Here is a 25874-nt window from a genome sequence, read left to right as displayed (position 1 = left end):
TGCAATGACGTCCCAGTAATACAATGAAGGCTGACAACAATTGAGCACAAATAATCACGACGTCATTGCACTGGACATATTTCGGCGCGCGAATTTTGAATATCGCGTGTTGAAAGCCGGCTGTTTTATTAATTTTATGGTCAATATGAGTTTGTTTTAAATAAAACGATGTGATTCGTGCTTGATAATTATTTTTCTAACATATAAGGCATAATGTTGTGATTGCCGGAGTCATCCTTTAAACATGTTCGTAGTTTATGACGACAACGCCTCGTCATTCTTTCTCGTACTTTATTAAAGTTTAATTTACAATTTTTGAGGAAACAATTATTCATTCAAACTTCTTTTAAAGGTTTACCTGTTGATGGTGTATTTGTGGTCATATCAGTTGTCACTAGATTGGTGGTCTTCGCCGCTGGTGATGTCAAATATAAAAGTAAAATAACTATGAAAGTATTCTATCAGCTCCGAAAAAATATGTCGTTTATTGATATCTTTCAGCCACTGCTCTGAAAAAGTCCTGGCTACTAGTGCGGCATAGTCTGGTGAACAATTCTAGGGGGAGGGCCAAAAATATTTTGTCCAATATGGCCGCCATAGAGGTCATCGAACTTTATACAGGGAACATCTATAGGGCTCAAATTTGAAAACTTGCTCTGATTGTTATCAAAATGGTCTCAAATTGTTTCTCTCAGCATACCCTTCCATAGTAGGATAGGTTTTACTTATGTTGGAAGTTTGCTTCCCAAGGTTACAGAGGCAAATAGGTCAAGACCATTAAGCTCCATATTAAACGTTACATAGACCTATTGACTGACCAATCTTATTATGAATTATTATGACGAGAGGAAGAATTTGAGACCATTTTGACAACAATCGGAGCAAGTTTTCAAATTTGAACCCTGTAGAGGTAAAACCTTGACTTTTGACCTTTTTGCTTATATATAACTTGAGAACCGTACATCACAGATAGGTCAAACTATACTTTTTCTGGATCCTTGTGACCAGGGAAATACGTTGGCATGGTTTATAACTCAATTTGAACAACTTTGAATTTTTTTCCCTGTATAAAGTTCGATGACCTCTACGTCAACCATATTGGACAAAATATTTTTGGCCCTCCCCCTAGAATTGTTCACCAGACTGAATACAACATCTGAGCCAAATTTCACACTTTTCACAAAACTTTAACAATGGTTTCACCATTCTGCAGCACTATACGCCACTGATTACCAGTCATTATTCAACCTACGGAGGGTCTTATCCCATCACGGACACACTACACAGCGTTATCATCCCGATATCTTCGTGTCAGAAATTGCCATGTAGTAGGATGAATCCACTAGTACTTCAACAACCACGCATAGCGAGTTTGTTCCGCTATGTTTGATAGTTTTGAGAGAGAGGCAAATGAGATAGAACTCCCTTGCGTCGGGAAAATGTGAGCTACCTTATTGGTCAAATACTTATCGCTTAGCGACGTAGTAGTAATTCAGCTAATTTTGTAACTCATTAGCGCCTGGCGGAGTATTTGCAGAGCACGTGATTCGCTGCGGGCGCATTTCTATTGGGTAGTTTACCGCCTGTACAAAAATAATTATTTACCTAGTGTTGACGCTGTGCACTATCGTAGACCTACCTGTCGTAAATGTAACTTTACACTGAAGGGAAAGAACAAAAGGCATCTACTCGACTAGACTAACTCAATCGCTCGTCTACACTGCGCATGTATTTGTATGCTTCGTAGTGACGAAGTTGGAAGGATGGAAGGATGCTGGAAGGATGTTACGTCAGGAGTGCCGCAGGGGTCGGTCCTTGGACCGGCGCTCTTTCTGCTTTACATCAATGACATTAGTGACCAGCTCAAATCTCAAATCCGGATTTTCGCTGATGATAGTATCATATATACATGGAGATCTCCAACTCAGCTGACCATAAGGTGATCTCAACACCCTTGCTACCTGGGCCGAAACATGGCTTATGAGCTTCAACGTAGGAAAATGTGCTGCTATGTCCATGACCTTGAAGAAGAAGCCCAGTCTTTATGAATATAACATCCAGGGCGAAGTTCTTCACAGAACCAAAGAGCACGACTACACTACGGGATTCTCATGAGAGTAGCAGTGCTGCTACTCTTGAGTACCTACGTCGGCCACCAGACCCTTGTGGCCCAGCAAGCCGGCTGCAACTCGCGAATACCTCGTGGCATAGGTACTTTGAAGGTACTCCGAGTACCGACACTGGTACTCACCTGCCAGGTACTTTCTGCAGCTGAGTACCGACATGGGTACTCTGGCAAAAAGTGAGGCAAGCGGGTTGCCATTTCTTATTTATTTCTGTTGCCATATTGATTTATATTGATTAATATGTTCTTGATTTACGTTTCTTATTTTATTCTTTGGGCATTTTTAAGCGAATAAGTTAAGTAGGCATATTAGTAAATGAGTGAATAAATAAGTAAATAACAATACATAATGTAAGCAACTGAGTAAATAAATAAGTAAATAAGTAAGTAAATAACTAAAGTATTAGTAGTAAGTAAATAAATAAGGAAATAGGTAAACAAGTAAATAAGTTATTAAATAAATAATAACCCAAAGATGTAAATAAATAAATAAGTAAATAAATAAATAAATAAATAAATACATAAATAAATAAATAAATAAATAAATAAATAAATAAATAAATAAATAAATAAATAAATAGGGAGATAGGTAAATAACTAATTATAAAAATAAGTAAATAATTAGGTAAATAATAACTAAATAAATAAATAAACAAGAAAATAAGAAGATAAGAAAATAACCAAGTAAGTAAATAAGCAAATAAATAAATAAAATAAATAAATATCTAAATGAGTAAGTAAATAAATAAGTGAAGATAATAAATAAGTATAAACACAATTAAATAAATAAAGAAAGAAGTAAGTAAATTTATAAGTACATAAGTAAATAAATAAGTAACCAACTAAATAAATAAACAGGTAATAAATAAATCAGTAAAATAACTAAAGCAAGTAATGAGATAATGAATAAAAAACATATGAACATGAAATACATGATGTAATCTTTTCTAAACATTTCTGAAAAAAAAAATTTACTAAAGATACAAAATACAAATGAAAACAACCAAGCTGAGCAACCATCAGCCAAGCAAACAGCTAACTAACCAACCAAGTAAACGGATTTTGACAAAACTACAGCACCCAGGGTATTGGTTTTTGCAGGTTATGTTGGTTTAATCAAGTACAATATAATTGTGTAAAAAAACTGAATTTTGAAAAATATTGAGGGCGTCCTCCTCAGCAAATGTTATAATATGGCTTTAAGAAAAAAAACATTAAATGATGTTATTATTTAGGATGCACCATTTGATTTTCAGAGGATATGGGATGGAGTTAATGTTGGGTGGAGTTTTTTTTTTGCCGCAATCGGCAGCAAATTTTAATGTATACCTTTATGCAGAGTTGGGTGGGGGAATTTGTTGCGATTTTTTCCCGTCTCACTAGTGGCGATTACCCCCCCAACAAAACACTCCCATGCCCCCTGGAACTCAAATGGTGCGCCCCTTAAAAATGAATATGTCTGTTTTGTCTTGCTTGTTGTTCATATTCGTTAGTCGTCATCATTACAAAATGACCAGGACCAAGACGGAGAAGAGGGGTAATATTTGATGTGCCCGTCAGCTCCCAAAGACTAATGATCATCTAAAATTCTGGGCGTATCATACACACCAAAAAATTGATGATGTGCTCCCCCTCCCCCAATCGACAGATCATCGCATGTGGAACTTAAACGGAAAGTTGAAGATAACACTGTGAAAAGAAAATGGAAAAGTTTGGGACCACGGACTTGCCTGTCAAAGACCTGCCGCGATATCGTTCATCAGTTTCTCAGATCGATCATCAGTTTTATTTTAAAAACTCAAACAATTCGTTCCGTAACTATAGTAACAAGAAATATACAAACTGACGAAAAATATTGTTCTTTTGTTCGCAGAAGTTGTGGCGAATTTGGTGAAAATGTTCAGCTTCAAAACAAAAATGTTATGTAAGCTTCAATACCTATTCTATGCTATAGGAGTCTTATTAATTTTGTGGCGGCACTACGATTTTTTCTATGGGCAATAGGGGTGGAGGGGCTAGGTTAATTTCTTATTTTGACTGAAGAAAAATATGGGGAGAGGGAGACTATAAGGAAAATGCCCCCCTCCCTTGTTGTTGATTCTTTCCGATTTGTCGCATACAAATATGGTGCAATGAATGAACTGTGTGAAAAACCATGAGAAATTTGGCCTTTTTAGACTCAAGAAGCCCCGCATAGTAACAGCTTACCTGTAAAGGTGTAGGGCGTTGTCATGTAATCTGTTGTTGTGGCCATATTAGTTGTTTTTTGATTAGTGGTCATCGCTGTTGATGATAAAACTGAAGTGAAATGATAATTGTAAAGAATTTATTTCCCTTAAACACAGTGACGTACATTTCTTTTTGACACGGGGGGTGGTGGTGTTGGAAAAGTTTTCTTGAAGTATAGTGAATTTAGTACCTTTTTGTGACAGAATAAGTTTACGGTTGTACATATGCCCGCGAAGCGCGCGAAAAATTGTGCCATATTGAAGCTAAACTGATGAAATATGGTGCAAAAATGTGCACTTTGGGGGCTAAAATGGTCGGTCAGAAACCCACATACAGGCGTCAACATGGGGGGGGGGGATGATTGTATAGACCACCCCCCTGGCAAAATATTGGGGGATTCCCCGGGATCTACGCCTATGCTTTGGCACAGTGTTTGACTCTCGCCTAACGATGACTCCTCACATTAATAGCATCATCTATACACTGCCCATCGGTGAGATTATACATAAACACAGACTCAGTTACCATGAATTCGCAGATGATACGCAACTATACATATCGTTCAATCCTAGGGATCCTAACGCTCACAAGATGGCTCTTCACAAACTTGAATCCTGTATCTCAGAACTCAAAGACTGGATGTGCGTGAACAAATTGAAACTTAACAACAATAAAACTGAATTCTTCATAGCCGGTACTTCTCAAGGTCTTAGTAAACTTCCGCCATTGCAACTTAATGTGGGAGACAGCGTCATTAAACCATCTGATAATGTTCGGAACTTGGGCACAGTGTTTGACTCTCGCCTAACGATGACTCCTCACATTAATAGCATGATTTCTTCAATCAATTTCCAGCTCCGTAATATTCGCCGTATTCGTCGCTTTTTGGACCACAAAACACTTCACACAGTTGTGCAAGCTCTCGTGATATCACGCCTTGACACCGGGAATGCTCTCCTCTATGGAGCAAAATCAAAAGACCTTGATCGTTTGCAGTCCCTCCAACACAAAGCAGCCAAACTCATATTCTATGCCGCCAGACTTGATAGCCCCACACCATTAATGCATGACCTTCACTGGTTGCCAGTAAGAGATCGAATCAAATTCAAACTCTGTCTGTACATCTTCAAATGTTTGCATGAATCTGCTCCTTCATACCTCACAGAATTACTCTCATACAGAACGCGCTCATCTGGACCCGTCACAAGATCCTCTATGGATACCAGTCTTCTGAACACTCACATCGGTAAAAATCGCAGTGGTGACATGTCTTTTCGTTCTGCTGGTCCAGCGTTGTGGAACTGCCTCCCGCGCAACATCAGGGAGGCAACCTCAGTGGCAACATTTAAAAAATCTCTTAAGGCTCATTATTATCCCTTTTGACTCTTTGCTTTTGTTCATTCTCTTGTTTTTGCAGTGTATCACTTAGCGCTTTGATCTTTTTGTAATAGCGCTTTATAAGCTCTAATATGTATGTATGTATGTATGCTTAAAGGATGACTCCGGCAATCACAACATTATGCCTTATATGTTAGAAAATTAATTGTGAAGCATGAATCACGAGGTTTTATTTAAAACAAAGTCATATTGACCATAAAACGAATTAAAACAGCCGTTTCTCAACACGCGATATTCAAAAGTCCCGGGGCCGAGATTGTCGAGTGCAATGACGTCCCAGTAATACAATGAAGGCTGACAACAATTGAGCATAAATTATCACGACGTCGTTGCACTGGACATATTTCGGCGCGCGAATTTTGAATATCGCGTGTTGAAAGCCGGCTGTTTTTATTCATTTTTATGGTCAATATGAGTTTGTTTTAAATAAAACGATGTGATTCGTGCTTGATAATTATTTTTCTAACATATAAGGCATAATGTTGTGATTGCCGGAGTCATCCTTTAAACATGTTCGTAGTTTATGACGACAACGCCTCGTCATTCTTTCTCGTACTTAATTAAAGTTTAATTTACAATTTTTGAGGAAACAATTATTCATTCAAACTTCTTTTTAAAGGTTTACCTGTTGATGGTGTATTTGTGGTCATATCAGTTGTCACTAGATTGGTGGTCTTCGCCGCTGGTGATGTCAAATATAAAAGTAAAATAACTATGAAAGTATTCTATCAGCTCCGAAAAAATATGTCGTTTATTGATATCTTTCAGCTAAATTACACCTGTGAACCCATGAATTTGCCTTGTCCCTTTGCCACTGCTCTGAAAAAGTCCTGGCTACTAATGCGGCATAGTCTGGTGAACAATTCTAGGGGGAGGGCCAAACATATTTTGTCCAATATGGCCGCCATAGAGGTCATCGAACTTTATACAGGGAACATCTACAGGGCTCAAATTTGAAAACTTGCTCTGATTGTTATCAAAATGGTCTCAAATTGTTTCTCTCAGCATACCCTTCCATAGTAGGATAGGTTTTACTTATGTTGGAAGTTTGCTTCCCAAGGTTACAGAGGCAAATAGGTCAAGACCATTAAGCTCCATATCAAACGTTACATAGACCTATTGACTGACCAATCTTATTATGAATTATTATGACGAGAGGAAGAATTTGAGACCATTTTGACAACAATCGGAGCAAGTTTTCAAATTTGAACCCTGTAGAGGTAAAACCTTGACTTTTGACCTTTTTGCTTATATATAACTTGAGAACCGTACATCACAGATAGGTCAAACTATACTTTTTCTGGATCCTTGTGACCAGGGAAATACGTTGGCATGGTTTATAACTCAATTTGAACAACTTTGAATTTTTTTTTCCCTGTATAAAGTTCGATGACCTCTACGTCAACCATATTGGACAAAATATTTTGGCCCTCCCCTAGAATTGTTCACCAGACTGAATACAACATCTGAGCCAAATTTCACACTTTTCACAAAACTTTAACAATGGTTTCACCATTCTGCAGCACTATACGCCACTGATTACCAGTCATTATTCAACCTACGGAGGGTCTTATCCCATCACGGACACACTACACAGCGTTATCATCCCGATATCTTCGTGTCAGAAATTGCCATGTAGTAGGATGAATCCACTAGTACTTCAACAACCACGCATAGCGAGTTTGTTCCGCTATGTTTGATAGTTTTGAGAGAGAGGCAAATGAGATAGAACTCCCTTGCGTCGGGAAAATGTGAGCTACCTTATTGGTCAAATACTTATCGCTTAGCGACGTCGTAGTAATTCAGCTAATTTTGTAACTCATTAGCGCCTGGCGGAGTATTTGCAGAGCACGTGATTCGCTGCGGGCGCATTTCTATTGGGTAGTTTACCGCCTGTACAAAAATAATTATTTACCTAGTGTTGACGCTGTGCACTATCGTAGACCTACCTGTCGTAAATGTAACTTTACACTGAAGGGAAAGAACAAAAGGCATCTACTCGACTAGACTAACTAATCGCTCGTCTACACTGCGCATGTTTTTGTATGCTTCGTAGTGACGAAGTTGGAAGGATGGAAGGATGCTGGAAGGATGTTACGTCAGGAGTGCCGCAGGGGTCGGTCCTTGGACCGGCGCTCTTTCTTCTTTACATCAATGACATTAGTGACCAGCTCAAATCTCAAATCCGGATTTTCGCTGATGATAGTATCATATATACATGGAGATCTCCAACTCAGCTGACCATAAGATGATCTCAACACCCTTGCTACCTGGGCCGAAACATGGCTTATGAGCTTCAACGTAGGAAAATGTGCTGCTATGTCCATGACCTTGAAGAAGAAGCCCAGTCTTTATAAATATAACATCCAGGGCGAAGTTCTTCACAGAACCAAAGAGCACGACTACACTACGGGATTCTCATGAGAGTAGCAGTGCTGCTACTCTCGAGTACCTACGTCGACCACCAGACCCTTGTGGCCCAGCAAGCCGGCTGCAACTCGCGAATACCTCGTGGCATAGGTACTTTGAAGGTACTCCGAGTACCGACACTGGTACTCACCTGCCAGGTACTCTGCAGCTGAGTACCGACATGGGTACTCTGGCAAAAAAGTGAGGCAAGCGGGTTGCCATTTCTTATTTATTTCTGTTGCCATATTGATTTATATTGATTAATATGTTCTTGATTTACGTTTCTTATTTTATTCTTTGGGCATTTTTAAGCGGATAAGTTAAGTAGGCCTATTAGTAAATGAGTGAATAAATAAGTAAATAACAATACATAATGTAAGCAACTGAGTAAATAAATAAGTAAATAAGTAAGTAAATAACTAAAGTATTAGTAGTAAGTAAATAAATAAGGAAATAGGTAACCAAGTAAATAAGTTATTAAATAAATAATAACCCAAAGATATAAATAAATAAATAAGTAAATAAATAAATAAATAAATAAATAAATAAATAAATAAATAAATAAATAAATAAATAAATAAATAGATAAATAAATAAATAAATAGGGAGATAGGTAAATAACTAATTATACAAATAAGTAAGTAATTAGGTAAATAATAACTAAATAAGTAAATAAACAAGAAAATAAGAAGATAAGAAAATAACCAAGTAAGTAAATAAGCAAATAAATAATAAAATAAATAAATATCTAAATGAGTAAGTAAATAAATAAGTGAAGATAATAAGTAAATAAATAAGTAACCAACTAAATAAATAAACAGGTAATAAATAAATCAGTAAAATAACTAAAGCAAGTAATGAGATAATGAATAAAAAACATATGAACATGAAATACATGATGTAATCTTTTCTAAACATTTCTGAAAAAAAAATTTACTAAAGATAAAAAAATACAAATGAAAACAACCAAGCTGAGCAACCATCAGCCAAGCAAACAGCTAACTAACCAACCAAGTAAACAATCAAACAAACAAAAACCGTGTTATTTTCCTAACAGAACAAAACGGAAAACAAAAGAAAAACAACGGAATTATAACACTGTCGCCGGTGAACGGAAAAACTGCATTGTGCAACAAGCAATTGCATCCAGATCATAACAAATTAAAAATTCCACTACAACGCGTTCGTGTGCAAGTCTTGTTGAACGCGTAGTTGAACGCGCAGTCGGCCGCGTAGTTGTACCACGGGCGAGCGCGCCTTGAAGTCAATGAACTTTACGATCAAAGGACTTTGCGACGGAGTACCTCGCGGGTGAGTACCTTCACTGCTACTTCACTGCTGACACATGGGTACACCATGGATGCGGTTACTGTGCAGGTACTTCCGCTGAAGGGCCATCGAAGTACCCCCGACCATGGTGTGCCTATAAGTCACCTACTCGGTACATCGCAGTTGACTCTTAGGTGACGCATGGTGGAGTATCGATGTAAGTACTTTGCTACGGGGGTATCTACAGTATGGTGGCCGACACTGGGTACATTGGTATAGTACCAACGTCGGCCACAAAGGGCTTGGGTACTCGGTAGTAGCAGTGGTAGTAGCCACAAAGTAGCATTGCAGCAGAGGTACTCCGTCGCCAGGAATCTTGTAGTGTACTTGAGAGTCACTATGTCTGATGATCTTTCATGGACTACCCACTGCAAGAAGACCGCAGCCAAGGCCAGTCGTACATTAGGTATGCTCAGGAGAACCCTGTCACCTTGCAGTAAGGAAGTGAAAACAAGAGCATATCTCTCCTTGGTTCGCCCTCAACTTGAATATGGTAGCGAGGCATGGAATCCTACACTAAAACAGACATAAATCGCATTGAACAAGTCCAGCGTCAAGCTGCCCGTTTTGTGCACTGTAACTATCGCAGAACTACCAAAGTCACACCACTTGTTCAAGCCCTGGAATGGGACACTCTTCACCATAGACGTATGTTAAACCAGGCCACAATGTTCTACAAAATCCAGTTTAACTTGGTCTACATTCAGCTGCCATCATATCTCCAAATATCAACTACAGCAAGTCGCACCCAACATGGTTTCAATTACCAGCAGCCATCCTCCAACGTTGATGTCTATGGGTATTCATTATAACCCGCATTTGGAACAAGTTACCCATCTCAGCAGTGAGTGTTCCATCAGCTGAGATGTTCAAGACGGCAGCTCTTCTGGCCATCAGGGAGATGCGGACGCCACCAACCCTAAAAAGTCTCTAGCATCACGTGTCACCAGCACCAGCACAACTTTGTATATACACCTTCTTCATGTTCTTTGACAAACCTTTTGAGTTCATCGTTTTAATTGATCGTCTTGCACCCTGAGTTTCCACCGCACCGGATGAAAAGGTCATCGATCACCACTCCTAGTTTAGCCAGAATGGCTGCCATAAGGAGGAAACCACTGAAGACTGAAGACGACCGAATAACTTACAGTTCATATACTGGCGGACTCGTAAAAATATTTTTTGCGACTTTGGTTATACGCCATAGACCTTTTTCCCTTCTTCCCATCATGTCATACGACACTCATACCCCCTGGAATAGTGCATGATGGGAAGAAGGGAAGCGCGACTCTGACTAGCGGCGCTTGTGTACCGCATCGTTTCTACCGCGCCGTTGTGACAATATCGCGCTCTGAAGTTTTAATAGTGCTCGGCGAGTTCTAAAAATGATGAATGAGGGCAGCAGTCGACTACCCGACTATAACTTGTATAGTTCTCTGGGTTGATATGATGAACAATTTTTTTTTATCTTTCCCCAGAGCAGCGAGCGCACATAAGCGTTAAAAAAACCCAACACCAATGCAGGCGGGTGACACTCAATCTGAAGCATGGCAGAATGACCCCTCTATTGTGTTTGTTCATATGTGTATGGAGAGCCATTATACTAGAAATACCTTTTAAAAGCATTAAATTAGTATCACCCTGGCGGCCCCGTGCACTGGAAAACCAGAATCTGTTATTTAAAAAGAAACAAAAATACCAAAAAAAAAAACACACAGAAAACAGATCCGCAAATATAATGGGTAGCAAAATTGGTCTCGAATATTAATGAATTAAAAGAAACATACGGGATATAATGAACCATTGACCTGACGCCATGATGGCAGAATTTATTAGTCGTTTTATTCCATGCTTTTACAGTATGTCAAAATCCCACTTCTTGTTTAAATTATAGTGACTTATTTTTTGCATGTTCAATGTGCAGTCCATATGCACAAACCATGGAGGTATATAAATAAATGGAGAATGATCGCCAGAATTCTAATCTCCTAAGTGGAGATTATCCCGTTACCTCTATTCAATGAGTCACCAAACTTGAATTGACCAGCCACTTCAGCCAAGCTATTGATCTCCACGATGGTTATGAGCCTCTACCATGGTTCATTGATTGTCACTCCCAAAATTTCCTCATAGGAATTGACCCTACATTGACCCGTACCGGAAGCCTTGTAAAAGAGACTGTATAATGACGTCAGCTAGTCAATCAGCTAGTTCAAAGTCACCAGTTTTGATAGCTTATAGTTTTAATGTATGATCGTGCGAAAACCCGAAGAAATTCGGATGTTCTGTTCTCAAGTTATGAAACTGTTTTCTACACTAGTTGTGCCGTAACTTGACAAATATACTTAGTTTTCATGTTCATATATCAAGCTTTTAAGGGGGTCTGAGGGAGTTCAAATATAGTGCAAATGAAAGCAAAACGTTTTTACCTTCCGATTGTGAAACAATTATGTTGGGCCAATTTGGGCCATTTGAGTCACGAGCGAGCAAAATTTACCGGAAGTACTTCGGAATTCAAGCAAAAGTGATGATCAGACAATCTTTTCTAGAGAGAAATTGATTTACGGAATGTATAGGCCCTATATACTTTGTTTAAACAGTTTCTCATAGTTTAGTGTATGATAATCGTGATTTTGGTTGAAGCTTCAGGTCAAATTGATTGAGTGCCATGACGGATATGTCATGTTATTGAACTTTTAATTCTGTAGGCCTATTGTCATGAAATCGTATAGGCCGCCTAAATCATCATCATTAAACTTCTCATTGTATAATAAATAATTATCAGTATTTAGGCCTAAATGATTATTAATATTACTAGGAGGCTATCATTTTCTTTGGAGGGAGGGGTTCCAAATATACGGGGGGTCATAACTTTATAAAAAAAAAAGTCATAATTCAATTTTTCATGACCAAAATATAGGGAGTCACAAGATGACAACAGATAAGGTGTTTCTTTTTTCAAAAGACTGATTTCTTGATGCAATTTAAGCATGATATTTTGATATCAAAATTTTATGAAACATGAGCACTTAATTTCCAATAAGTATAAACTTCATTTTACCCCATTGAAATCAATGGCCAGTGAAACAGACTTCACAATGTAATCAGCTTAGCATAATCAATATAAACCTGAAATTGCCTATTCAACAATAATTGGTCATAACCAACGTAGTACAAAAGAGGCTTGGCTGGATCATTCTCCATTTATTTATATACCTCCATGCACAAACGAATACTTATCTTTTCGATATTGAGCTTTTTGTCACACCACTCCACGCCATACATAAATTCTCCCAGTCACATTTCCCCAATATGAAATTTTTAAAAAGTAAAATTTTAATTTTAATTCTTTTAAAGTTTGGCAGAGGCGGGGTTCGAACTCACGGCTCACCGCTTTGGCTAGTATCACGTATACCATACGTCCAGCGCCTTAGACCGCTCGACCACGAAGAACTTGATAGTGTCATCGTGAAAATTTATACATATAATATTAATAAATCGCAACTTCATTACTGCATCATATTTTGGAATTTTATCTGCTTAAAACATTTATGTGTATTATAATAAAGCTACCATTATTTATATTGTTGAATTCTCAAGCGCATAGAGACAATTAATACGAGGGTCCTATGAATAGGCCTACATACACAATACATAAAATCGATTTTGATATCGGCCATGTGCTCTGCTGTGCATGTGGTTTCCCGCAGTGGCGGAAGTTGTATTACGAAGTGCATCCGAACTCCATTTTGAAGCAAATGATTTTGACAAGGCATTGGATTGTTCCAGTTTGCATCCTAAAACCACATTAGACCCCTAATTTTATTTACAAAATCAAAAGATTAGATTATCATAACAACAAAACGGTAATCTTTTACCAGAGAGTTGATATTACATTTGAGAGGACACTCTATTCACGTGGATTTTTTCCAACGCAAAAAGATTACGAATTTTGATGGTTTGCAAGTAAAGAGTGTCCGCACTATCGACTGATTACGTAACTGTTATGAATAATTTATTAGGTTTTTCAATGCAATCGCCTCGACCCATTAATACATTATTATCTGTATTATCAAAGTAATTGGAATAGCAATACGGTGAGTTCACTGAACTACGCCCTAATACTGATGGAGTTTTAATGGCGTTAATCCTCTCCATACACAGATGAACAAATACAATAGATGAAGGTCAACACGTATGACCTCCTATGTGACATGTTATATGTGATGTACAAAACCTGAATATCATAAAGATCAGTATTCGTTTGTGCATATGAACTGCACATTTACGTTGCTAAATATTACTCATTATATATAATGACAAATATTGGTATTATGACAATACGGTATATACATTGTATATAAAACGACTAATAGATCCTACTATCATGGCGTCAGGTCAATGTTCATCATATCCCGTATGTGTCTTAAAATTCATTCATATTTCAGCTGATATTTGAGACAAATTGCTGTGCCCATTTTATAGGTGGACTGGTAGATCCGTGTTTTTTTAATTTTCATTTCCTTTTAATGAAAGAATTAAGGTTTTCCACTGCACGGGGGCCACAAGGGTAATACTAATTTTAATGCTATATTTTCAAAACGAATACGTGTTCCTGGTTGGCTCTATAGCGATTTCACAGAAAAGGTATTTCTAGTGCAATGCAGCGTCGGACTCTAGCTGAGAGCGTAGCCTAAGTCATTACGGACTCCAAGAAGGGCTCTCCATACGCAAATGAACAAACACAAAGGAGGGTAGTCTCCTCCGTGACCAGCTTGATTTCGATGGAGCGGAACCAAATTGGCTGCAGAGGAGACGGGTCATTTTGCTATGCAAATGAGTTGAGTGTCATAGCCCTGGTAATACCATAGATGAACTCCTGGATGGGGCAGCTTTAATTAGCATGAGGCCACATTGATATGTAAATAGCGTATTGTTATTTAAATTTGTGCCCAGACGTATTGAGGGCGACAGTCATGTTATCCAGACGGAGAATGGCTGCATATGCCGGGCATGTCAATATGCTGAGTGAAGGCTGATAATCACCTTTCTGTATAGGTAAAAAGCTAGTATATTTCGAACGTAGTTAAATGGCGCCCTACACGGCAGCTGGCGAGAGAAAATAGCTCTCCAAAAACCTGCTTCTTTTATGATCTTTTGCTTCGAATTTTGTCATAATTTTTACACTGGAACATTTCGTAAGTACTCAAGTAACTTTTGGTTCATCAATTTTGCTAGTGGAACATTTGTGATCTACGTTTTGAACATTTTTTTGGATCTCCATATATGAGTTCTACTGACTGCATTGCGTTGCCATGTAATCAAAGCACATTATATTTTTCGTCTCTGGATCGATTTTTGATCGATTACCTTGTGTTCAATTTGCCACTCATCTGTATAGAACTTTTGCGAAGTTGATCACCGGCCAATCACTTGTTTATATTGTATCACAATGCGTCCAATTACGTACAGTAGGAAAGTGCTGCTCAACATTGGAAAGCATATCAAAAATAATAAGAACTTGTATCGTTTGAATGATGAAACATTTTTGAAACTGAAAGAATTAAACATTACTGCGAAGCGACGCGGCTGTCGTGCAGGTGTTAACAAGTCCCGCAATATCGAAACATCTCATATGAACGGAAAAACACATCAAAAAGCTAGAACTGTCAATTTGCTCAATTTACAGGGTGTTCCAAAACAAAACCCGTGTTCGCCGTCTACTAAATACGCTGTTTGGAATGCTCGGTCCATGAAAGCTCCTGCTAAGGTTCCATCAATTATTGACTTTGTTATATCTAACAAGCTTGATATCCTTGCAATAGTTGAGAGCTGGTTAAAACCTGATCATGCTAAAACTAACCGTCTGTTATCAGACCTGGAAAACGCTCTTCCGGATCATGAATTCCACCATATCCCTCGGTTGACCAGAGGTGGAGGCGGCGTTGGCGTTTTGCTTCGGAAAGGCTTCAAGATCATTGTCAATACACCACCTAGTTTCGAATCATTCGAGCATATCGATTTGACTGTTTCCTCAAACTCTTCGGCTGTTCGCATGTTGACCATCTACAGACCACCACCATCTAAAGTGAATAAACTGAATTCTGGTTTGTTCTTCACTGAGTTTTCCACGCTTGTAGAATCTGTGTCTACTATAACTACTCCCGTTGTGATCGGTGGTGACTTTAACGTGCATATGGATGTTCACGATGATCGCGATGCAATCACTATGAGAGATCTTCTGGAGTCCAGTTCTCTTGAGCAGCATGTCCTGGTCCCAACTCATAAGAATGGTCATTTGCTCGATCTTCTCATCACAACGACCTCTGATTCAATCGCTTCTGACATCAAAGTGGACGCGAGTTTGCCTTCTGATCACGCCGCAGTGAAATGTCTTCTGAATATGTCACGACCACCTGCCACCAAACGGACTGTGACATTCCGTAAGCTGCGCGAAATCCAACTTGAAGATTTCAAACAGGATATTGTTACTTCGCCTGTGGTTACCGATCCCAAAGACGAAATTGATTCGCTTTGTACACAATTTGACACCGTTATGTCTGGACTCCTAGAACGCCATGCTCCGGAGCAAACTAAGTGCATCACTTTAAGACCTCATGCGCCATGGTACTCCGACGAGCTCCGTGCTGCTAAGCGTGAAAAGCGTCGGTGTGAGCGTCAATATGTCAAATCTGGCCTGACAGTTCATAAGCAGATTTTTCGTGATGCATGTAATAACTACAAAGATCTTTTGGATACGGCTAAGACTAACTATCATAAGTCTAAGCTCTCCAACCTTGACAGTCGCCAGCTCTTCCGCGAAGTAGACAAACTTTGCTCGTCCAACACTTCTAAGAAACTTCCTTCTCATGATAATGAAGAGCAACTCGCTAACGACTTCGCCAACTTCTTTCGTGATAAAATTGAGCGTGTAAAGGACAAGCTAGATAACATCTCGCGTACGGACTCCACTCCTGAAACACCTCTGCATCAATCGACCTTCTGCGAATTCGCTAGGGTATCTGAGGAACAGGTGCGCACTATCGTGATGAAAGCTCCATCGTCGTCTTGCCAATCAGACTGTATTCCGACCTGGCTGTTAAATGCGTGTCTTCCTGAGCTTCTGCCGTGTATCACTAAGATCGTCAATCTGTCGCTGCAATCGGGAACGTTTCCATCTTCCTATAAAATTGCGCGTGTGACACCATTGATAAAGAAGGTTGGCAAAGATCCGGAAGATCTCAGCAATTATAGGCCAATATCCAACCTGAAATTTCTCTCTAAGGTGGTTGAGCGTGCAGTAGTGACACAGGTGCAAGACTTTATGCAGGAAAACGGTCTCTATAGAAAGTTGCAATCCGCGTATAGGAAGTGCCATTCTACAGAAACTGCTTTACTCCGTGTGCACAACGACATTCTTCGTGCACTGGACTATCATAGAAACGTTGTGCTGGTTCTGCTTGATCTTTCGGCCGCCTTCGACACTGTTGACCATCACATCCTTCTGAGGCGGCTGAGGGATCGCTATGGCATCCGCGATAGTGTGCTACAGTGGTTTGAAAGCTACCTATCTGATCGCAAGCAATATGTTGCTGTAGGTGATAGTTCCTCTGCCAATCACGTCCTTCACTGTGGTGTTCCTCAGGGGTCAGTGAGCGGCCCTTTTGACTTCACCATATATTCTGCTCCGTTAGAGGATGTTATCGCCGGTGATGATAATGTCGACGCGATGTTCTACGCTGATGACAGTCAGATGTATCTTGACTTTACCCTGGAAGAAATGCCTGGCCAGTTGAGTAGGCTAGAAAATTGTGCTCGTAATGTAAAATCCTGGACAACGTGCAATAACCTTCTGTTGAATGACACCAAAACAGAAATTGTTCATATGTCGTCGCGCTTTGTGAAAGATACGCCATCGATTTCATCTCTTACCATAGGCCAGTCTGAAGTTAGCATTGTCAAGGAAGCAAGAAATCTTGGTGTCGTAATGGACAATCATATGACTCTTACAACTCACGTTAAAAATGTATGCCGCTCTGCTTGCCATGCCATCCACAAGATTGGCCTGATTCGGAAGTATATTGACAGATCAACAGCCGAACGCCTTGTTCATGCCTTTGTGACCTCGCGTCTGGATGCCAACAACAGCCTTCTCTATGGACTTCCTGCTACAACTCTCGCAAAACTTCAACGTGTTCAAAACTGTGCTATCCGCCTTGTTACCTGTGCCAAGAAAGATTGCAACATCACCTCTCTTCGCCGTGAGCTTCACTGGCTTCCAATCAAGGATCGTATCGTCTTCAAACTTCTTCTCCTCACATATAAGTCTCTCCATGGTATGGCACTATCTTACATCTCTGATCTCATCAAAGTTCATGTTCCCCAACGCACTCTTCGGTCTAACTCAAAACTTCTTCTTAATGTGCCGCCCAGTCGCGAGGTTTCGACGGCCTACTATGGTGAAAGGGCATTCTCCGTCGCCGCGCCAACTTTGTGGAACAAGCTGCCTGCACGCATCCAGAAAGCGGGCAGTCTCGCCATCTTCAAGAGACTTTTAAAGACTTATTTGTTTGACAATCCGTTGTAAATATTTTTGCTGCTTTTGTGTATAATTTTCTGGTTTTTAATTGGTAGTTTTTAAGATGTACTTTTAAGGTTGTAATTTTAAGTTTTATCATTTGTAAAGCGCCCAGAGGCCTTTTGGTGTTGGGCGCTATATAAGTGCGTTGTTGTTGTTGTTGTTGTTCGTGTACCAGTTGGTTATAACAAAAAATTAGTATCATATTAAATATATTAAATGTATAAACTTTGAAATTTACATGAATTTGAAGAGCAGAGCTTCGAAATCTAGCTAAGTCAGGTGATGTGAAATTCTGCTGCGTAACCCCCTCTGCGTGGTAGAATTATATTCATAAAACATTGAATTTAACAGATATCATGGGCAGCCAACCACGATTTATCAGCATTTAAAATACATGTTAATTAACAAAGATAAATAATAAAGAGTACAAATGGCAATTAACTAGTAAACAAGCCTGAAATCTTAAAATGTTGCCACGTGATTTCCCGAACACATGATATGATTGTCATATGTGACCACTATTCAGATTTACCGTAAATATTTGGAGTATGGTGCACGGCTTGCACATACACTGTGAATTTCTTTACCTCCGTATAAAATCAATAATTCATGCTGGGAGCCAAGTAACATTCTGTCTGCTTTGTGCAGATTGGTATTTTATTTTACTTGAGAGTATAATAGAAATACATAAGACGAATAAGGCGCCATGATGGAAGGTCAGGTCGGGTATCAAAGGTTATTATAACTTAAATACTACTTGTATTTCACACCTTGCCTCTGTCACATATTTCCTTCATATTATTGACAGCAAGTCCTAATTTTGACTTTACTATTGCAAAATGTCATTTCATATCAAATTAGTAGACTTTCTTTGAAAAAACATATCACTGGTGCCTGATGGGAATACCCGTCCGCCATTTCATTAAACTGGATCGTTTTCGCCTGGTTTGTGCCCAGATGTATTGGGGGCGTGCTATACTCTCATTGAACAGGCAAAGTTCGCAAAACGAACAACGTTGTTATTTGCCAATATCAATTAACATGATCCAAGGGGTCAAACATGAATTATTCATAACGGATCGATAACTGGCCTCACTTTCTAGCTAGTAAACCAGCGGAAAGGTTTTGCGTTGCTAATAGAACAACCGTGAATTTAGTGTCACCCCCTTGGTAATACTCTGTGACCAATGCATCTGACTGGAATCGAACCGGAACCTTCGTATGATTAACACTCGGGGGGATTAACACGACGCTCTATACCAAGGAGTTTATATAGGAAGGAGAAGAAATAGAGTATGTAACGCTTATTGTTCCTTTGTGCCAATTGGAGTTCCCGACACGCTATTCATCGAGAGGTACCTTTTGTTCGAGATAAAGGGCTTCCGCCATTAAATCGGTAACTGACCTGACCAGCGTATTAACGCTATAATAGGCAGGCTACTGTCAATAAGTGATGAAACGAAAGTCACGTAAAAGCGCCTATACGAACGAGAGGTACCTCTTGTACTAGTCCATCCCAAGGGTGTGCGTGAGTTGTCGCATGCACACAAAACAGAGGTTCACCTACAATACAAACCTATTGCAGCGCCCAAATTGGTTTGGGCGCTCATTTGATTATACTCAGTGAACACGCTTTGCTCTACCATTTCGCTACGGACAGTTCAGCATCATAGGCAAAGTATGCGCTCTGTGTGGCGGATATAAGAATCTACACAAGTAAGTTGTCTACATTGTTTGTCAATAGGTCTACATATAAGGATTTGAAGTAATTATGATATCACTCCTACTGTAGTATTTTTAAGGACATTAGCCGCGGTCCACATCGTGTTTTATTATGTATAGGCCTACCATAGTATTTTACATGAGCATCGCGTATATAGGAGTCTACCCTGGACCTCAAATGTGATATATTTGCTGATAACTCGAGAAGCATATAGCCATACTATTTCTGAATCAATCAATAAAGCAAAGCAAATCATACTTGTAGGCCTATAATACTATATTAAATATAATTGCAGACCAACCGATACAGCTCGATACGCCCAATGTATGAATAAAAGTACCTAACAATAAAGTCGCCCAATTGAACAGTTGTAGGTGTCGATCGCACGACTTCATTAATATTGATTGGCAACATTTTCCAATATGTCAGCGCTCAAATCGGACACAATAGCAGTCAGCTACCTGCACAACCGATTCTTTTGTTCTGCAAGGCTCACTCAGTCATTTAATGAGGCAATACAAACGATCGAAATTGGTGTTGAAATGAGCAAAATTTTGAGTTACACCTTTTCAGTGTAAAATTTTTTTTCAGCCAAATGAAAAGCAATAATTTTCATTTTTTCAGTAAATGGCTGGAAAAACTATAATGCTTGATACTGATTTTTTTTTAAATCCTGGTGTTAAACTTAGGCCTGAAATTCAGTCATTTCGTGTAAGATATTCGATTTTTATAGGCCTCAGCTCGGCCCGCGAGCTTTTCTTGGATCAACCTTTTAGCTTTTCAAAGTTATATAGTTCGCTAATGAAGGATTTTCCCCAACTTTCTAAAGCACATCACCGTGAGCTATATATCATAGTTTTGTCAGAATTTTCGTTTTGATTTCACCATCTTTCACTGTCGGCTGAAAAAATTTCTAAATCAACACGTGAAATCTAAAGGCTAGTACTAGCATTGTGGATCGATATCCCTGGGTTTAATAGGAATACCGGCATGGCTATAGTGTTGCCAGAACTTCAATATAGAAAAGAAATTCCCAGACCTATAGCGCTCCTACAGATCATGTTTAACCAGAACACCCAATTGGGGATTTAATCGCTGGTCGGGCAATTTGCTTTCAATGAAAAATTGACCTGGATAACAACAAAGGAAATATCGACTATTTCAGCTGGTTGCTCTCGAGATAAAAGTACTCACCATTGCCTACTTTTACTTAGTTTGACATTTTCGGAGACTGAATGGAAAAAGGGTAAAACAAAAACGGAAATTCTGACAAAACTATAACATATAGACCCACACGATGTGCTTTACAGAGGTGGGAAATATCTTTCTTTAGCAAACTATGTTAGTTTGAGACGCTAAAACATGAATTCCGTAAAAAGCTCGCAGGCGAATTCAAGGCCTATAAAAATCAAAAATATCACACTAAAAGACACAATTTGATGCTTAATTTTAACACCAGGATTTAAAAAAATGTATATCCAAGCACCAAGTTTTTAACTGACATTACTGAAGAAAAAAAAATATTGCTTTATATTTGACCGAGAAAATTAATTTCATAGCAAAACGGTGTATCTCTGAATTGTGCTGATTTTTACATGTATCGATCGACTTTTAGCGCGACTAAGCATTTCTAAAGAATTGGTTGTCCAGGCGGCAGACTGATAGAACAATAGACTCTTCAGTGCGTTGCTCTATACCAATTGAACCACAGAAGCACACGTTGGAGCAGATCGGAGTAATTGGTACATGTATTAGGTTAGAATGGCTCTATGACCTCACATACTTGCTATAATATGCAGTTTTGATGACTTCCGCTAGGAAAACGACGAACACCATTCGAACCCAATACCTAGAGATTTCAATATTCTACCACGCACACCGACATCGCCTGGCTAATAATTACTTTGTCAGCAGAGATACTAAAATAAATACCCGGGATCGATACACGTGAATTTGCTATGCACGAGTTTGATATGAGAAGAAAATCTTTGGATACCGGGGTAGAAAATGATGAATATCTCCCGTAAATGATTTCGTATAAAGAAACCAGATGTGGTTCCGTGCACTTGAATATATATTTTGAACATATATGACAGTCGTTAGCTTGCGTCTTGCAGAGAGTAGCTTGCGTCTTGAGTCAAAAACTGACAATAATTCTGATTTATATGTGCCGAATTATATAGCGCAGTGTATAGGCCAATCGTGGAGGTAATCTAAAAGCATATGAATAATGGCGTACCATGATCGACTGACACACAGCGAGGTCAGTCACCGAGCTAATCGGGGCTATTGTCAGTAGCCTTAGTCAGATGTCCTTCGGCCCATTATGCGACTCAAAACTATTAAACAGGTCGATACAAAATGGCCATGCGTGGCGGTGGATTCAACCTAGCATGGCGATTCTGCCATGAAGATATCGGGGCGATGACACTGTGCCACGTCTACTCTGCTCTAACATGCCTCAGTGACCCAATCTTGTATTTGACCTCCGGAAGTCAATTGATCGAAGTCCTTCCCACGTTTGCAATAACAAAGGAGATAGATTGACCCCTGTATCTATTGTTATGCAATACGCTATGTAGGAAGGAATTTCGGTACAAACTGACTTCTACTGAGGAACCCAGGATCCACGTTACACAGTGTCAACACCTTGTATTATAAAAAAAATTTCCATACAGCTCAATACTCCGTTGAAATCAATATTCTATTATTGACACAGATAAAGAAAGTTTACATATGCATTGTGTTATAGGGCTTGCACCTGGAACTTAACTGAATGGGCTAAACGTGTTCCTTTATACCTATAAAGTAGAATTGTAATTCTCAAAATTAAATATATCACAATTTTTACTTTGGATTTCAAAATCTTTACTTCTAAAATGCAGTAAAGATATCCACAGCAAGCTGCAAGGCCCCGCTAATTAGTGTACTGCTTTTCGAGTGAGTGTACTGGAAACAAAACCCTGGTTTTACCTGAAAACAAATCGATTTTCTTGTAATAGAAACATCATATGGGGTACTAGAGCATGCACAAATCGTAATAATGTGTAGAATATAGAAACTCTGTGTGTATCTCATATGATAGTCATGGTATGCTTAGCCTGAGTCGCTCGGCCTATCTCGAACAAAATCGCGATGCGTAGCTGTTGATAAACGAGAGGAGTCGCTGTACTATCACGGCAATTTTTGACACGAAGATATAGGGATGATGACGATGTGCGTTAGAGCGTCGTGCTAGTCATCATAATCAGGAGGGTGAAAGTGCATTATAGGAACAATGCCAAAAACTACGTCACGCCGGTCACGCTATTGTTCGACTTAAACTACATCATTCGCCATTTTGTAAATATTAACGCATGATCGTTGCTTTGAAGTTTCCACCGGATAGTCTGTGGATAGCGCAAGAGCATGCTTTGACCATGCGCAAAAAAATGAATATCATGAAGATGTTTAAGATTGATTCTTAGATATTTCAAAAATTACCGTCATATTGCATAGATTCATCAAAGAATGGTTTGAAGTACTAACCTTATTTAGTAATTATAAAAAATCGGGAGAATTTTACAAAATCAATGTTTTTACCTGTCGGTATTACAACTCGTGAAACACATTAGTGATGTGCCTGGGTGACCTAATCTACTAACCTTTAACGTTTCCTCTATGAACTCTAACCCTCCTGCAATATGGCGCCTATTGTCTAGAGTTAAACTACATCATTCGGTGTGTTACGTAATAGCTACGATGCCTATCCCTTTATATCCCTGTCATAATAGATTTGTTAACAATATTCAATGTAGTCACATAACAAATGATAATCCAAGATGGCGTCCATATAACTCACCACTTCCGGTAGTAGGACACCCAAGCAATCCCTGCAAGTTATCTGTAAACCAATTCGTACGCTGAAACAATGGCATTACATCATCAACATACCACCATGGATTTGGAGTATCTGGTTCCAAGTAAGGAAATGGACCATACTGCAGTTACTGTCCGTTTTCCTATACACAATACACAGTGCTCTCACCATTGAGCTGTGACCTGTACAAATCGTGCCATGTTAGAAGAATAGGCATTGTCTAGTTAACGTCAATGTGTGAAAAATAACCGGCCAATATTAAAAGTACTCTCAAAAACTTCTAGCAAATATATTCCTCTAACATGACCTAAAATTACAGCTAGGTTAGATGCTCAGAAATATTCGTACTTTGGTAAAATAGTGAGTGAGGGCAAGACATAGCTAGCCAACGTCCCGTGTTAATTGAATGGAGATTTGACCGAAAATTTTGGTAAACGGACCGCTCACTTCTGAAGAATGCCACACGAAAACGATACAAGCTACATTTAAAGTACTCTCTGTTCGATCATCATGATGAGTTTCTTACATAGTATGCCGAAATTGGGTACTGTAGGTGGTTGACAAAGGGTCGTACTTCGCTGATGAGTAAGTGACAGTGAACATGAAATTCAGCGCCCATAACCCAAGTTAGTAGCTAGTTAGTGGAGGCCGTCACGGGACTGATTATTGATTATTGAAGTGCCTTATTAATAGATACGCACGATTTAGGGCAAGAAAAACCCCGGGACACTTTTGGAGACATCATCATCATCATCATCATCATCATCATCATCATCATCATCATCATGATCATCATCATCATCATCATCACTTTCTACATTTTTTCTAAACAACATACTGTTTTAATAAGATTTTTTTCTTAAAATGCATTTTAACTATAATTATTGTTTAGAGCGTGGTGAAATAAAACATCACGATTTTCATCACAAAACAAATATAATGCATAAGAAATCGTTTGTTTTAGAGCGTGATGATGAAATAAAACATCACGGTTTTCATCACGAAACAAAGTAATACATAAGAAATCAATGATTTTCATCACGAAACAAAGTAATACATAAGAAATCGTTTGTTTTAGAGCGTGATGAAATAAAACATCACGATTTTCATCACAAAACAAAGTAATAGGCCTACAAAAGAAATACTTTTTTCGAGAGTGATTAAATAAAACATCACGATTTTCATCACGGAACAAAGTAATAAATAAGACATCGTTTGTTTGATTGCAATCAACCGCGACAGTTCGTCTCACACACATAACAATGCACTGCGATCAAATAGGTTGATGACAACATTTGATTGAATGGACTGCACTGCGACATGATTACGGTGCACCGGTTCAAATCCTTTGTTTGGAGCCAATCAATAATTTCACGTACAGCCTCTATGCAAATTAGAGTTTACACACGCTGCAGCTGGGGTAATCGACCGAAGCTGGTTGTCGTTAGTGATCGAATGCATGAGCTTATTTGCTTTACTGAATCGATTTACTGGATTAATATCCTGTTAACTGGGTTTAATGCCACAAAGGTCGAATCGGGCTTGCCATGGACCATAAGTGCATCATGCACTCTTGAGCAGAGCCTAAGCAAAAACAGAGGCGAGTTTTTGAAGGGGATGGTAGAATTCGCTGACAGGAGCAGCGCTGTTGAAAAGGCAACGCCGATCGTAATCGGCCTTCCAGAGGATCTAATTGTCGACTAGTAAAACATGTGTCTGAGCCTACAAGATGATTATTTCCTGTGGAAGACACAATGAGAGATTAATATAAAATACGTACTAGTAATTAGACACAAATAATGTTGTGCTGCCCTCCACGACCAAACCAATTTTTCCGAGAATCATGTGCCAAAAATGTTTTACTGTACAAATGAATATCGACCATAATTTTATATTTTCTTCACTTTCATATTTTGACAAGTTTAATGTTGAAATGCAATTTAATGCTTATTCTGTAATATTATTTGCCCATACCTACCTTCTTGGGGCATGTCTCTAGAATGAATGCTCAGAAGAAAAAAACTCATTTTACCATCTGGAGGGAATCACAGCCAGTTATTTTGTTGGCCTTATCATAGAGCGTCAAGCTAAATTTATACTCGGCCGTTTTTGCAGAAAAGCGATTCTCACGCATGCTCAGCGTTTACTTTTCGTAGTTTCAGAGTGTCAAGCCGATCAATCGATACAACTTGCTGAGGCAAAAACGACGTCGCTTTTGCGA

At 38.9% G+C, this 25874-nt stretch overlaps 1 protein-coding gene across 1 annotated transcript in view; it reads right to left on the bottom strand.

Moving 5' to 3' along the window:
• LOC140140810 (uncharacterized) overlaps window positions 1-25644 on the bottom strand; it is a 30248-nt gene extending 4604 nt beyond the window's left edge. Inside the window, exons 1-4 of the mRNA XM_072162569.1 lie at window positions 25632-25644; window positions 23636-23746; window positions 6378-6434; window positions 4334-4423 (exon numbers count right to left, since the gene is read on the bottom strand). Coding sequence (XP_072018670.1) covers window positions 4334-4423; window positions 6378-6434; window positions 23636-23746; window positions 25632-25644 — 271 coding nt within the window. The remainder of the gene's footprint in view (window positions 1-4333; window positions 4424-6377; window positions 6435-23635; window positions 23747-25631) is intronic.
• Between the last annotated feature and the right edge of the window lie 230 nt (window positions 25645-25874).

Source organism: Amphiura filiformis, chromosome 2 (assembly GCF_039555335.1).
Source record: "Amphiura filiformis chromosome 2, Afil_fr2py, whole genome shotgun sequence".
Classification (NCBI taxonomy): domain Eukaryota; kingdom Metazoa; phylum Echinodermata; class Ophiuroidea; order Amphilepidida; family Amphiuridae; genus Amphiura; species Amphiura filiformis.
The sequence above is the reverse complement of the archived record's forward strand: the minus strand, read 5'-3'. Positions and strand labels throughout refer to the sequence as shown.